Raw genomic sequence first — 16,188 nt, forward strand, 5'->3', positions numbered from 1 at the left:
TCTAATAAAGATCTTTATTTCAGATTTTAAATAGATTTACAAACCATAAGAAAAAAAGAAAATATAAACAAGAAAAAAAAACCAAAAAAAAAAAAAAAAAAAAACATCAAGTGATCGTCAAATATCCACATGTGCATATCAAGGTAGAGATTGTAAACAGTCCTTTGAAGCCAAAAAGTGAGACTCCCCGGGGTCGGGTTGGAAAAGGATGTTTGTTTGTTTGTTTGTTGGTAGGTGGTTTTATTTTTTTCCTGAGGTTCTTGTAGTTTTCTGTAATTAACTGCTGGGTTTTTCCCCTCAGTGATGCTGCCACCAATCAGAGCTCAGAGAACTGGGGGACAAGTGGGCAAGAAAGACGATTAAAAAATAAAAAGAATAACAGTAGTTTGACAAAAAATAAATCCCATTCACCCTAAATCATCAAAACAGGAGGGAGGACCATTCATAGGCTTTGTTGGACATCAGAGAACTCATTTCCGAGCATTCAGGAATTGATAAAAGGCCAATAATTACTGTCTGGTGCGCTGTGTCAATTTGGATCTGCAGAACTTTTCTGCTGTTTGATAATTGTGTATAATAAGTCGCTATATTTATTCTTTCTTCCATGAACAATCCTGGGTTTTTGAAACAATCAGGTCGATATTCGTAGCATGTTATACATATAAGATAGAAAACATTGCAGCTCACACCACAATTTGGAAATAAAAGATAACATCAAAAACGTAAAAGAGCCTCCCCTCCCAAAAAAACAACAGACAACCCTCAGCCCATTCACAATGCAACAGTTTTAGATAAAATTGAGTAGAGGACCTTCGTCCCTGGACACAATCCCAACCCTTATATCAGATCTAAAACCACAAACACATCATAACAGCATGCTAGTGAAGAACCACAATCTTCTGTTCATGCTCAAAAGGTCAACCCCGTCTCCCCATGCCTTCCCATTCCTGCGCTTCTTCTCTTGCACACTTCTCAGCACATCTTATAAACGGAGCGGCGGATATTTGCACACAACAGAAAGATGGTTGAGAATTTCATCGTAAATACTGCTGGATGGTGGCCATGTGTCTTGAGAGTGCAGCAGAGTGAGCACTCCTGGCAGTGAGAAGAAACCACAGGGCCTGAAAACTGTTGGGACTGAAAACAAACACCCGTCAGTCGGGCCATTTTCATTCTTCTGAATCACTCACACTGCTTTGAGGTAACAGGGTTCATTGATTCAGGTGAGTCAAGATGGCTGCGGCCCATTCGGGCATTTCACAGGGGGAGAAAACAAAAAAAAACTGCCTGTAAACACAGCCACCACTAGAGGGCGAGCTCTGCTGAGTGTACAATCTCACTCCTTGTTTCCTCTGCGTTGGAGACTACTCTGAGTTAGAATAACAAACCACCGACGAACGTAGAGACGGATACCTCTGCACGTGTCCATCTCTAACTGCAGTCAGTCCATAGCTGGCTAATAAAACTCAAGCTGGAGTTCAGTTCACACTGTTGAAAGGGCCTTACTGCCACGTTTAAAGCACTGCATATTGAGTAGGTTCAAGCACTGACTGCATAGGTTTTATTTTAAGTACAGTACATTGGATTCCATGAGCAGCAGCAGGCTCAGCTAGCCGTTTCTTTATGCATCCAGGCCACTGGTAGCATGTGATTGTGTGATGAAGGCTGTGTGGCAGTCGATAGAGGACGTTTGTGAGATTCTGATCTACATTCCATTCTTCACTTCAGCTGTTGGGATCTTACCTTTCTCACTCACGGCCTGGACAAATCTGACAGGTGCTGCTATAAATAAACGTATTCCTGGGACCTTGTGAGCCTGAACATCTCCCCTCTGCTACCTTTGTTTGTCTGGCTTTGACCTGCTGTGTATATACACAGTCTGTCTCACAAGTCATTCAGATCTGGGATGTAAGGGAGTGAGGGAAGGCACGAGGGAGTGTGAACAACGGCTTTTTTGAAATGGATAACTTGGAGCAGCAACAAGCCCAGGGGGGCTCGAGAAGGTCAGAGGTGAAGCGTGGCAGGGCTTTTAAACAGCCTGCTAACTCAGAAGTCTCAAACACACACGGCTCAGAGATGCACATATTGTGGGCCAATTTTGCTTGTTTTACTCTGATGTGACCTGACCTGTGACGTTACATTCCACCCTGCTGAGAAAAGGCGTGAACGTTGATTCAAACTTGGCCTTTACAGAGGCTTTGTTCACTCACAGCAGGAACATGAAATAGGTGTTGGAGCTTCTGCATCTTGACAATTCGAGGAAATTTAAATCAGTTCTCAGCACTCTAAGTTGTACTGCTGTGTGTAACGTGTGTAACCTCTACTCAGACAAAATAACTGAAAAATAAGAAACAAGAAAATAAACCAACAACTCTGTAGCTTTCTTTTCTTCGATGCATCAGCGTTTAGTGTGCATATTGTGACTGCACATGTGACAGAAGGTAGACAGGGGGGGCCTGTGCTAAGTGACGATGATGAGGGGGTCGGCGGGATTCAGGAAGAAGAAGAGGGGACAGGGAATTAAAGTTCAGTCCATGATAAGAGAGGGAGGTGTGTGTGGTGGGGGTCAGGTCAGGGGGTGACATCACGAGGAGGCGAGGTCAGGAGTCCTCGGTGCCCGAGTCGTCCTCGTCATAGCAACAGCCCTCGTTGTCGTCCTCGTCTTCATCATCATCTTCCAGCTCCTCATCGTCATAGTAGTCGTCGTATAAGAGGTTAGAGCCGTCATCTGTGGGTGGGACTTGGGTGCGGACACAGTACTCGTCCAACGTGATGGGAACCTTGACGCCGTCCCGCTCTGCGTCAGCTTTGGTAGCCAGAACTTGTTTCCTGTGAGGTGGAAGGAAAAACACAGTCAAGGTGAGGCGACATTCAGCGCTTCACTAGCTTTCCACTATTATTCTGAATATGACAATATTCAATACAATATTGTTTAAGGGCAGCTCCGTGCATTGTCATGGATAAAGCAGGCCAACTAGCCAACAGTATGCAAGACTGGGGTAGAGATTCACGCCAGAAAGAAAAGTCCACATTTCTGATGAATGTTCTGATGTACCAATAAAATAGGGAGGTTGTGTTTGCACGGTCGAAGTACACCACCGGTGGATACAGTTTACCATCCGTCTTGAGTGGACTATTGGACAGCTTTAAGCCCGTCAATTCACACCATTAAATGTGTCTTGACATGTGTCTCAGCTAACCTGTTGTGATCGGACATCACTTCCCTGCTTTATATGCAAAAGGACAACTACGTCACTGGAACAAATGGATATGACATTTTTTACACAAAGTTTCTAAATTTTTTTATCCTAACGCCAAGGCAAGTCAGAACATTTTTTATGGGGGTCTGGGGACTTCCTCCACAAGTGACGAAGATGTAGCCTTTACTGGTTACTGTTTTTGTTATATTTGACACGTTTACCTCAAACAGCTGTTTGTTGTTCAGACTCGAAAACAGCCCCGGCATACTGACACTTTTTACAAAGAAATAAACAACTTAATGTATTGCATTTAATGCCAAATTTACAAGGAGGCACAAATGATTTAGAATTTTACACATACAGCTGTATCACAAAGTGTGTCTGGATCACTCAGGATGCATGTTGATACCAAATTTGAATAGGGCCTGAGAATTATACTTATTTTGATCCAAAGAAGCAGGTACAAGTGGCTCCAACTGTTCCACTTTTCCTTGTTTTGATGAGAGTATGCATAGCTGCATGTAGCCAAGCTTAGTAGGAATATTGTCTTTGTTGGAATAAGAGCAAATACCGGGATATTTTGGCCATGTAAACATAGTCACAAGACAAGTTCCCATTTGAAGTGTGAAGACTGCTGTGTTTGTGTGTGTGTGGTTCTCCTCTTGGTACCTGATGATCTCGATGTATTCTCTGTCCTTGCCCTTGCTGTCCCTCCACTTGCGGTACATGACGGATGCGTCCACGTTGGCTGGGGAGAAGGTGTTGGGCTCGTTCAGCAGAGAGATCACACTGAGCAGGATGGTCCTGAGAGGAGTGGAGAGATTAAAATACGGGAAAGCAATACAGGAGGAGGACAGGGACAAAGAGGAACATGGGGGTAGGAAGGGGAAGATGGAGGTAAGACGAGACAAGAGACATTGAGAGTGCAGGACAAAGAGGTGTACAGAGATGGAAAGAAAGAAAGGACACAAAGAGAGACAGAGAGGGGGAGGGGGAGAGACGCCTGCTAACCCCCCAGAACATCCATTTGTCTCTGCTGTCATCTGTCGAGTTTCATCTCTTTGCTCAAAGAGACGCTCATTAGAGAAACTAATAGACAATGGTGTTATACGTTATTTATACGTCGACTCTCGTGAATCAACTGGTTGAACTGGCTCTAAAAATGTTTTCAAACTGATCTCCTCTTTCCTTGAGACACAAAGTGGGACTAATTAACTCGGGGGATGCTCAGGGCCAATTACTGTGGACACAGTTATATCCAGCTATGAGAGTTTGTGTGTGTCCATAATGCATAAATGACAAAGCGAAGGCGAGGTGTGCGTGTGAGACAGAGAATGGTAAAGCAGTGGGGGGTTGAATAAATAAATCTGTGTCATGTAAATATATATGAAAAAGAGGTATGAATTATACATCATGTTTGGATGTTTGCTGCGTTTACACAGCAGGAAGTTGGTTGGCGGTTGAGAGACGATCTCAAACTGTCATGCTTCACAGCTTCAAAAGACGTCCATGAGCAGGAGAGCCAATAACCTATTAGCTAACAATAACAGACAGTCACTTCATTATATTATAATAGCATTGCTTCTCCTTGATACTGTTTAAATCTAAGACAATAGGGCAGCAGAAATAATCAAAATATAATAGTAATCACATTATGGCTAAATGTCAATATTCAAAATGCAAGAAGCTGCAATTTTTGATTTTGATGAGGTAAAATGTGTGAAAAAACGACATAATGAAGTACTGTTGAGCTGCAGAGATGTCCTGGCCTTCAAATCTTGTTCTCCAGATGAAAGAAAACATGTTTCTTTGAAACAGACCCAAACAAATATCACATCAAGATGGTTCAAGATTTCCACTACTACTACTACTACTACTACTACTAATAATAATAATAATCATATTGCAATCTTATTATCTGTCAAAATAATAAAATATTTTTTTGACCATATCAGTGCAGACACATAACAAACAGGGTGAGAAAATGGATTCAACATTTTGTGTGTAACAGGCAGGTTAAAAAAAAAAAAAAAGTATTAAAAGGCTCTGCTGGAGGTTTGTATCTCTTTGAAAGCTTCAATTTGACTGTGGATGTCTGGAATCAGTCGCATATTAAAGAAAGACATTTCAAAACAGCTGCCAGACCACAACAAAATTATTCCAGGCAAACCAAGGCTGCCTGGAAGGTGCGAAAATGAATCAATCTAAATCCTGATAGTCCAATCCAAAAATATAGTCACGTTTGACAAATGTAAACTTACATCAAGCCATTTGTAAGAGAGAGAACAACAATACCTAACGCCTCATCTCATCTCGACCAGCCTCCAAAACAACACAGAAGTTCCAAAGAGACCCTTCAATCCTTTTGCCTGTAGCAATTGGTGCACAATGAGATAATGGGGGAAATGTGGACAGTAGGAGAAGGGTAGTTATGTGACATCCCATCAAGGTGAAACACTACTGGAAATTAGCATCAATGAAGAGTTATTCCAGCAATTCATCTGACCAGACAACATTTTGATCCACATTCGATCTTTGTCAGGTGACAGATGATTCACATAATTACATTTAAAGCAGCAGCTGTAAGCCTCTGGACAAAGCTTAGGGACGAACTTTAGGGATACAGTCTGACATATACTGGAGCTATGGCGATTTGACGTTTGATGGATATGGACATGGCTTCAAAAAATAAGTAATTTAACAAAGTTTAAGTTTATTCTGCCTAAATCTGTATGCTATGCTTTGTATGCTTCGAGCAGTGGACAGGCTGTCAGTTCCCTGTGAAGCGGTTAAAGCATGTTAAAACTAAGAACATAACATACCTGACGTTCTGTGTGGGGTTCCACCTCTCTGAAGGCAACTCCCCGCTCTGTGGGTCATCCACTGGTGGGTGCAGGATGGAGATGCATACGTCTCCATTCTAGGATCACGACATACACAAACATGTTCAGACAATATTTTTGTTATTACCACTTCATTACTGTCAGAGTTCTACTGGAACCACATCACAAGAATCTGGTGTTTCTCCTATTGTTTTACAAGCCGGTCTTGCACTCATATACAGTATAATCCGCATTTATTACACCAGCTAACAAAGGCTATGAGGGACTACTATATGTGTTGTACTGGTCCAAGTTACCTCATAAATGTTGGGGTGCCACATTTTGGTGAGGAAGCGGAAAGCAGGCGGAGAGTATGGGTAGTCGATGGGGAACTTGATCCGAGCCTGAGGGCGACAGGAGACATATATTAGCATAATGTTTATTGACACGTTCCTTGCCAGCAGACAAGTCGCGACTGCTTCCCTTGAAACTTTTACTGTTGTGGAAAACAGTTTCTTCCACTAATCAGGTCAAAGGAGCCTTGCTGTAAAAGAAAAGGAGAGGTGGATTCCTTTACATATCGTAGTGCACTCGTGGTTTCTTTTGAGTATAGAAAACCTAATCATACATACTTTTGCTCAAAATTACTGTGCAGGTGGACACAGTCTCCCAAGGGTAGATTAAGACAGAATGCAAGTCTGTACAATGCTGCAGAAGCAATGCGTGCACATGCACATACACACACACACACACAGACAGCTGCAGGGGAGAGGAAGGGCTTCATTCTGAATGTTTTCTTCACAAAGACCCATGTTTGCGGCACTGGCGTCAACAAGCGGCTGCTGAATGACGCTCTCCACAATCATGCTGATCAGCCTCAATAGTGATTGATAGAAACCTATAAATAGGAGCTGTGGAGTCATGGCAAACCCTACTGAGGTGGCTGAGCACGGAGGAGCTAATGACAGTGTAATGTAATATGATGTGGAGGAAGGGAGAAGGGAGGGAGGCATTCAGCTGCCGAGTGTGTGCTGCTTTGAGAAGCACCGGTGGGTGAGGGGTGGTTGGTGGTATAAAGACATTGTGGGGGTTTGTCCTCTACAGCTGTCACTGCAGCCCAAGACAATCCACTACTCACACCCGTGTTCTGCCATTATATGTTCTCACATTGAAACCACACCCATCCACGACACACACACACACATACACACTGTATAAATCCTACTGTGTGTCTCTGACCCCTCCTCTCCTTCCATAAGGCGTGCCATGGGAGGGACGGGGAGGGGGACACCGGCTCCACTGATTACACACACGCACGTCACTCACAGCATGAAACCTTCTGCTGATCCCCCCCCCCCACAGCATACACACACACAAAAACTTGCCCACATTTGCTGATTCGGCATGGTCAGCTGGTCCTCGCCACAGTGAACCAACGAGCGGGAGGCAGGGTTAGCTGCATGGGAGCGGGGAGGTGGTGGAGTGGTAGTGGGAGGAGGTAATGGGGGATTTCACTGGGAATAAAGGGAGTTGTGCTCTATATAATACTATTGCTCAACATTAAGGTCTTATCCTGCTTTGCCTGCATTTAAACCAGGCTGTATGACTAATACGCTAAGAGTGTGACCTGTTAAGAGCAACTGTGTTATCTGTTAGAGCTGCATTTCAGTGTCCGTTGTCTGCGTCTGATTTGCGACAAACAGAATAAACCTGCTGTCGTCATATAACACCAGACTGGAGAGGAAACACTGACAGTCCTGGGAGAATGACGCTTGTAGCAGAAAAAAAAACTAAATCCCAGGGTCTGACTGACCCTGCCAGAAAGCTGGCGGCCCTTCAGAGTGCAGGGTTCAAGCCAACATTGTACACATTACAGGCTGGCAACAGTGCAACACGTAGCAGCCAGCCAGGAGGAGGAGGAGGAGGAGGAGGAGGAGAAGGGGGAGGGCCGGGCGGCAGCGAGAGCTCAGTTTGTCTTCCCAAACAATAAAAGCATCAAGATAATATCTGTCCAGTGGCTGAGAAGTCAGCAAAGAAAATCTTATCTGGGAAAAACTCCACATCATGTCCAACTGTCAACACTTCTGTACTTTAGTTTTTATCTTATTTGCTGACACCAATAAGATGAGCAGACAGAAGAGAGAATGCATAAATAAACCAGAAAACATTTAATTCTTGAGGCCATTCAGCTGAATGCCAACACTTTCAGAAGGCAAAGTCGTTCATGTTTGTCTGTTGGTTTGTTTTCCAACAAGACAGTATGTGAATGAAAAGCTCTTCAGCAGCTTGACTTCTGAAAGCCCCGGGTGGATTTTGTTCACGGGCAAACATCACCAAAATCAAAATCCTTTGGCAAAGATCATTACTCTATGTTTTAACGATATCTTAGAAACAAAAAGACAATCAGACGTAGAAGAAAACATACTTATATACTCTGGAAAGCGTTGCTGCTTTCATCACATTGGGTACTTTATGCCTGTACCTTTCTAAAAAAAGAAAGAAAAAAAAGGAAAAACATAGTCCCATCTCTTTGTAGCCTGTTGTCGCATAAACACTTCTCATAAAAGGCTCCATTCATCTCAATCCTACGAGTCTGATTGAAACCCACAAGTAAAGCAGAAAGGTGCATTAAGGATAAGCATGAGCATTGATCCCTGTAAGAGGGTAAGAGCATGATTTCACAATGCAGCTTACTAGGACGCTTTCAAACCATACTTCTTGCAGCACAAAGCCACAAACTGTATGCAAGCAGAGTTAATGCATGCGTATGGATACCATTTAGAGCTCTATGACACCATGTCAAAATACATTTGACAGTAAGGAGGCAAGTGGAGAAGAGAAAGACGCGTGTTGCTTGAGAATGCAGAGCAGTTTGTCCTGCAGGTCTATCCAAGCAACTGAAGACATTAAAACCACAAGTGATGTGGTGCTAAAACTCACTGACCAGGTCACCCTGGCAGCAGAGGGGAGGACTGATACCCCTGACCTGCCCACACAGGTGACACCAAACCCTGGATTGATGGAGAGAGGGAGGAGAGACTGGATGGATGGATGGATGTGAAGCTGTGGTCTGAACACAGACGGGTTGCTTGGTCATCTGATTTGCTCTGCAGCAGCAAGCAGCTAGTCTGCTTTCTAACCAGCACCAAGCAGACGAAAAGAAGAAAGGGTCTTAGAGTATCAGCTTTCCCTTTTGAGTTTCCAGAGATCATTCTCATGTTAAAAGCCACACACTGGAATAGATCTATATCTGTGTTCTGTGCCTTTCCTGTACCCCGCTCTCCAGGAAGATTTTTTTGCTTCAGACTTCTCAAATGAGATCTGACCATCACAAAGTGCGAGTTCCTGCGAGATGCTAACCGCTGACTTGCATGTCATGCCCCATAATTGGATTGAGCACAGAATTAACAGCATCCGCGGTCAAAAGGTGATCCACTCTTACCAGCTCATTCAAGCACCGGACATGAAGTGAAGCCAATTTCCTGCTAAGCACGCAAAAACAGGTTTGTTACAGAGAATACAGAACACAAGGTCAATTTACTCTTTCTATGAACAACTTTCAGCGAAAAAGCTGCCTTGAAGAGAGAAGGAACGAGAGTTAACACTCCCACACCCCTGTGGCAAAATGACAGCAAGGCAAAGTAAACCAGGTCAATGCAAAGACCCTGAACAGATCATTCTGTTCTCTCTGTGCACCTCTTTACCTTCGCTAAGTTTTTTTAAATATGCATTTTTTCCCCCTTATTTAACTAACCTTTTGTGTGCACTTTTTTCTCTTGCTAGTTAGTTTGTTGCCTGAGGCGGGCCAGGGAGGTGTGGGTGAGCGTTGTACTTTTTTTTCCTTTTTGTATATGTGCAGCTTCCAGTGTTAATGATCAATAAAAATAAATTGAAAAAAATAAAGTAAAGAAGATATGTATATAAAAAAGAGCTACAATCAGATTTTAAACCCAGTGCTGCAGAGATATTGGCATTATCAGGTTGTTAAACTGTGCAGAGGGCATTTTTTCTTTACTGCCAGGGTATTGAAAGAGGTATCAAGTATTGTTTTTGAAACTAGTAGTTTTAAGTTTTGGTTTATAATTCTGGCATCGTGATTAGAGGAACAAGGTCCTTGAGTAGAGCAACTTCCAAACACACACACACACACACACACACAAACTCAGGAGGAGGGCGTTGAGGAAAAGGAAATGGATCAAAAGTTGAAGTAATGTTACAAACTGACTCTTTGATGATCAGCCGTGTTTCAGAGTATGATCACCACACTGGTGGCCCATACAGGAAGAGAAAAAGACCACATGGCCTGGGCCTTCAGGGGACAGTTATAACTGTCTACTGGGGCCTCACACTCACCTCTATTAACAGCAGGCTCTCCTTTCAAAAGAGGCACCACTGCAAGCAAGAGTTTTGCCTGCTCTTGATCTGCCTGTTTCTGTAGTCCCTCTTCTTTCCTCTCTCCCTGCTCTCATTTCTCTGTGACACAGCCAGAGGGGGAAACATGAGCCAGGCTCGGCCCAGCCGAGCCCTCTGCGGCTGGGTTGGGTCCTCTCGCCTGTACCCTCCCCTCCGCTGCAACTGCGAGGCTAACATGGTGCGGTTACAAATAATGTAGCAAGCACCCTGAGGAGGAAGGAAGGAAGGCACAAACACAGTCAGCTGCTCAGCAGAACTGGGTGCCTGCCCATTGATTGTCAGGAGCTAAAAAAGACAGACACGCCCAGGCCAAAACTTAAGGGCAGCACCCGTCTTCTTCATGTCTGCTGTGAAGAAGTGGTCAGTCAGTGTTTAAAAACCACTTGACAGAGACATAAAAGACGTTCTGCTTCACAGTATATTTTGAGTTGCACAGAACCCAGTCACATCATAATTACGCACAATACAAAAATGTAAATTAAAGCTGCCAGGTGCTGACACAGCAGCACATCAAACATCCTCTTTCATAGATCCCAGGCTGTTCCACAGCAGTGCAGCTCTGTCACTACACACACAGAATAGTTTCTGTTGTACATCACTGTGACAAACTTTGCTGTGAAACACAACCAGATGTGCTCACAGTCGTGGATATAGAGCATGCCATATCTTTTTCTGCTGCTCTGGTGCTTGACACAAAATGGAGCAGGAAGTCAATGACTGTCAATCTGACAGTCTCTGGTGTCACAGAAAGACAAAGTCACAGTCCTCAAGTGGATTTATGGATCTGCACAAGTCTTTATGGCCATCCTTCTTGTATAGTTCAGATAAGATGGTCAACGTGGGGAGCACAGATTTATTCTGATTTTATTACACTGTACACATGGTAATAGCAATATGATATATATTTATAAAAACAATTCAAATAAAATATTCAGGCAGAGTTCAACAATAATCAAAAGCTGAATTATCTACTAGTTCCAGTGTGTGGTATTTGTGCCAAATACAGATAAAATGGCTCCATACAGCTCATCTGGCGTAATCCCAGTATCCAGAGGCCCAGAGAACACAAATTGATTTAAAACTGTTATTTACAGCCTTGATGGATGGTCGAGCTAGTGCACCCACTTCAGATTGGATGCATGCTCACGCTTTTAGCTTATTTCTGCTTTAAAAAGGGTGAGAATAACATTGTTTCAAATCAACTTGGGTTTTCTGGGCTTCCACAGACTTGGATTGCGTAGGACGAGCTGTATGAAGTCACTACTTTCGGCTGTTTTTAAATGTTTACTTTAGTCCCCATCTACAGTTCGTCAGTTGTTTAGGGGCATGCTGCAACATGGTTTGCTGTGAGGCTCCAGAAATGTTTTGTGGACTACGAAACTTCACCTGACTTTCCATTGGCTTGAGGGTGACTAGATAATGATTGAATGTTTATTTTCTGGACAATTTATCCTTTAATCACGGCTTCATATGTTCTGCACTTCAACGTAAGGTAAAAAATAAATGATAAATTATGATCAGGCCATTATATGTGGGGAAGTGTTGTGATTCCCTGCATTTTGAACCGTTCTTCCATTTTTATAGTTTATGCATATATAACCACTTTTAACCAGTTTGTGAGGAATTTGACAGAGAATCCAAATCAAAAATAAGTAGCTCATCCGCTAATAAAAAATGTTTGAGGTGACAAACATAAAAAAAAAAAAACAAATAAACAATAATTGTAGCAATGGACTGTACTTTGCATTGTTTTCTCTGAATGAATGTTGAGTACTGGCAAAGGGTTGTGGAAGGACGTTAATAGAAGTGTGGCTGTACTATTTCTTATAAACACTGAAGTCTCACTACTTGATTTTCATAAGACTTCCCCGGGGATCAAGAAAGTAGGAGGAGAAATAACAGATGTTAAAGAGAAAGGGTCAAGTCATAAAGCAGAGATTTACTAGATAAAATAAGCAGAGTAAATGACGAGAACAGATTTGATGTTTTATATCACACAATCAAGATACCATAGACAAGTAGACCATAAACTTGAGTCTTTCTATGTATATCAAATGGAATATCTAAACATGTCCCCCTTCAAGGTTTTAACATTCAAGCCTCAGATATATATAAAAAAGTGCATTTCAATGAATAAAGCAGACAGTTCAAACCTCACAATCACAGGACATTATCAGGCTGAATGTGTGCAATAACAACACACACAGTGGGTCACTATCCAAACACTCCTTTAAGTTTGTACTCTGAGGGAAAGCCAACCAGTTGCTCTGCTTCATACACGTCCCAGGACCACTGCTGGCTGTGGGACTGACTGGCCCTCTGCCAGTAATCATCAGACACTCAGAGCCCAGAGGGAAACTTCACATGACAAAGCAGAGGGTATTTGCACAACTGACTTTAAGCTTGGAAAGGTCTCAGAACAGATGAGTGATTATCAGCATCTGGGACTATTGTTAGACCTACTGGTCAATTATTAAAGATATGGCTCTGACATTTTAATATGTCTCGGTCCAGTGTGTGCCTGCAGTCATATGATGTAGTCATCATAGTGTGACTCTTTGAGAGCAACACCTATGTGAAATAAATACCTGACTCAGCCAGGTTTCACGTGACGTCATTACCCACCCTGTTTCAGACGACCAGCCAGCTGCAGCGTGTCATAACAGCTTGTTTGTTTGGGTTACTTCGTCAGAGCAACGTGGGCGTTTTTTTTTGGGATCTTTTTTGTTGGAATATGGCAAACAGGTTGGATGGAAACCCAGCACAGAACAATGAGTCACAACCATGCCGTGGATTTCACAGTCAGGCTGTGCATTCCTGGCCCGACAAAGGAATCCTGTACACAGCACCCACACAGATACGCTGAACACCGTCTACGGTAGCCCGGCCGGGGCCCTCTGCTTGTGTTCACGGGCTCGAAAAAGACCAAAGGCTAAAAGAGCACGTTTCTCAAGAACTGGAATCACCAAAGCACAGTACAGCTGAAGTGATAGAGCCGTTAGTAAATGCTGGACAATCTGAACCCAATGAGAGCCTTCACTGATACATTACAGTTTAGCTATAATATGCAAAGAGCTATGACTAATGTGGGGGTTAGCATCATGAGCCCATGACAAAAAGCTCTTGTAAAGAGACCATATACAGTTTGAGTATGCTGTTTTTTGTTTGCTACTCTAAAACAACTCTTCTTTCAGGGCCCTGACCTATATTATTCTCCTCCTTTCTCTCAGACAGGACTATGATACCACCTTCATAAAAGCTTATTATTTTTTGTTTGATGTCCAACAAAATGACTATCTAGGGCAAGTTTGAAGCAGCACTAACGGGGGTTTCTTTGCCAGACAGTAGAGTAAATTGGGTGAGCAACAATCCTCTCGGTGTTTCGCAATATCCTACATTTATTTTCACACACAAATCATCGGCAGGCTTTCAGCTATGGTAATGCTATCCTGTATTTTAAATGTAGGTGTGAGTCTAAAATACTAAAATATCTGGTACTGTAGCTCCAACTTGTATGACAAAGTAGCACTAACACAACCAGAAGTTCACAGGTCAAGGGTCAAAGCAAGGGAGCCATGAAAATACGTGTAAAAGCTGACAAAAATGTCACTAAAAGAAAAGTACAATTGAGCTGGAAGTGCAAATTAATATGTTTTTTAAACTAAGTAGTTAATAACTTAGTGGAGACTTTGGTTCTGCCGACCCACTGTGTCACAGAAATACTCAAAAAACAGGAACAAGACATCAGTGAAAGCAACACATCTCCACTCTCAAGGGAGGAAGTATGCTGAGAAAAACAAATTATAGTTAAAACAAATGAAGTTATAAAAGATTGGGGATGTCTACATGTCGAAAGCAAGGATTGGTTCCTTTGAGTAAATTTGACTAAACAAACAAAAAGCCTGTTTCAACCTAGGGCTGCTGACTTGTAAAGATAAACACAAACGGGGAATGATTGAATTAGTTGGATGACCAGCTTGGTCAACCATAGTTATGTTAAAGCTAAAGGCGGTTATGCTAACAACCTTTTGTTTCACACAAAAGTAACTGTCAGACGTGATCATGTGCTGACTGTCACCACAAAGCGACCTTAATTAATCCACATTTTGAGGGGGGAAAATTAAAAACTTTCGGTGTAAAATAGCAGGCAACACTTCAATACAACAATCCCGATTGAGTGGAGTTTGTTAAAAGTTGAACAAAGACGAGGAGATTGTTTTTTTTTATCACAAGTGAACAGGCGAACAACTACCATTAGCTAAGTTGACGCTATTAACTGTATCCTGCTGTTGTTGAGGACGGTAACTAAGGTTAACCGAGGCTAACGTTAACAGTTGTGCTGTCCTCTATGAGTAAATTACATAAATGTAGGCTAAATCTACCAGCTACGGAACAATAGATCGACTGCTAGCTAACATTAGCTACTCACCTTAAAATAACCACCCTCGTAGTGTGTATTTGGGGGTCCGAATATCGCTACTTCCCAGTTGTACATGTCCGACTCGTCCACCAAAGTTATTTTGAAGCCTTCGACGGGCTCGTCTTGGAGACTTTTCATCTCCAGCATTAGTGCTTTTTGGGAACTGGCTACATGATGTCCATGCTGAGCCATATTCCTCAACGAGTTGATATAAATATATCAGCCAACCCACCACAGCTGTGAATGCGAGTAAGGACAAAGCTAGCTCGGCACAAACAATAGCTATCAGTAGAAGGACGGAGCCTGCTCGCACAGGAACACGTTCACGCTAGTTTCTGTAAATATGGTCCCAAAAAACAGGGTCTGAAAATCGCGACTGGGCTTTATTTGGTCAGAGCTGGTGCGGCTTCCTCTGTTGTTGTGAACAAACCCGGGGAGCCCCAGGTATTAACGACCATCTCAACCCACTTCTATCAAGTCGGACACCGTCTCCACTCCGTTTCCGGTTACACCTTTAAAAATAATTCCCTATTTATATTCTCAACAAGCATTATTGCCACATATTGCGACATCGATGTGTGTTTATTTATGTTTTTTGTTTGTATGTGAAGTAAAGATGAAGAATTTGTGAGGTATGTTTTCCATTACGTCAGTTTTGTTGTGATTTCCCGTCCGTCCTCATGCTATTTAGCGTTAGCTGTAGCTAAATGCAACACCTTGGCCCCAATTAATCCGCGACGCCTCAATAAAAGCCTCTTGTCAAGACGTATGACGAAGCTAAACGTTTGCTCTACCTTTTGACGGCTCAGCAAGGCGCAATTTCAACGGACATTGCGCATAATCTTTGAAAAACATACAGTTAACGCTGCGAAAGGATGTTTTATTTTGAAGGTCAACACGGTGTTCTTGTGCCGGCGAGTTAGCTTGACAGCGATGCTAACTAAAGCTAGCCTGTCTCCTCTGTCGGATGTGTGGCTATCACACGGAAAAGAAGCCTGCCCGAGTAACTTTTGTGTTTAAAGACAACTAATAATCCATGAAGCAATAAGACTCAAACCATTAGCTTTGTCGGTTAAACTTTACTCAACTCAGCTGCTCACTGTCAGTCAGTGTAGGTGTCGATGACTTCGCTGTCATGCAGGGCTGTCTGGAAAATGAAGTTCTGGCAAAAATATCTTGTATTCAACAAACAAGAGTTTCTCTGTGTAAAAATACTAAATGAAGTATTTATAACACCAAACACAGTCTGTTTCCCATCTGTTGTGTCCTCTCACACAGGAAAGATAAAACATTTTGGCATATGTGGGCGTTTATTGGTTCACTGTAACACACA

At 42.7% G+C, this 16,188-nt stretch overlaps 1 protein-coding gene across 1 annotated transcript; it reads right to left on the minus strand.

Annotated features, from left to right (window-relative positions):
* On the minus strand, positions 1-15,323 carry cdc34a (cell division cycle 34 homolog a). The gene is made up of 5 exons (XM_084355803.1): positions 14,865-15,323; positions 6,340-6,426; positions 6,023-6,120; positions 3,870-4,004; positions 1-2,829 (listed from the first exon to the last, which is right to left on the minus strand). Exons 1-5 carry the CDS (start codon positions 15,045-15,047, stop codon positions 2,601-2,603), a joined length of 732 nt encoding a protein of 243 aa, XP_084211929.1. The 5' UTR covers positions 15,048-15,323; the 3' UTR covers positions 1-2,600.
* Between the last annotated feature and the right edge of the window lie 865 nt (positions 15,324-16,188).

This window comes from Pagrus pagrus (genome assembly GCF_965226575.1).
Source record: "Pagrus pagrus genome assembly, chromosome: 6".
NCBI classification, from domain to species: domain Eukaryota; kingdom Metazoa; phylum Chordata; class Actinopteri; order Spariformes; family Sparidae; genus Pagrus; species Pagrus pagrus.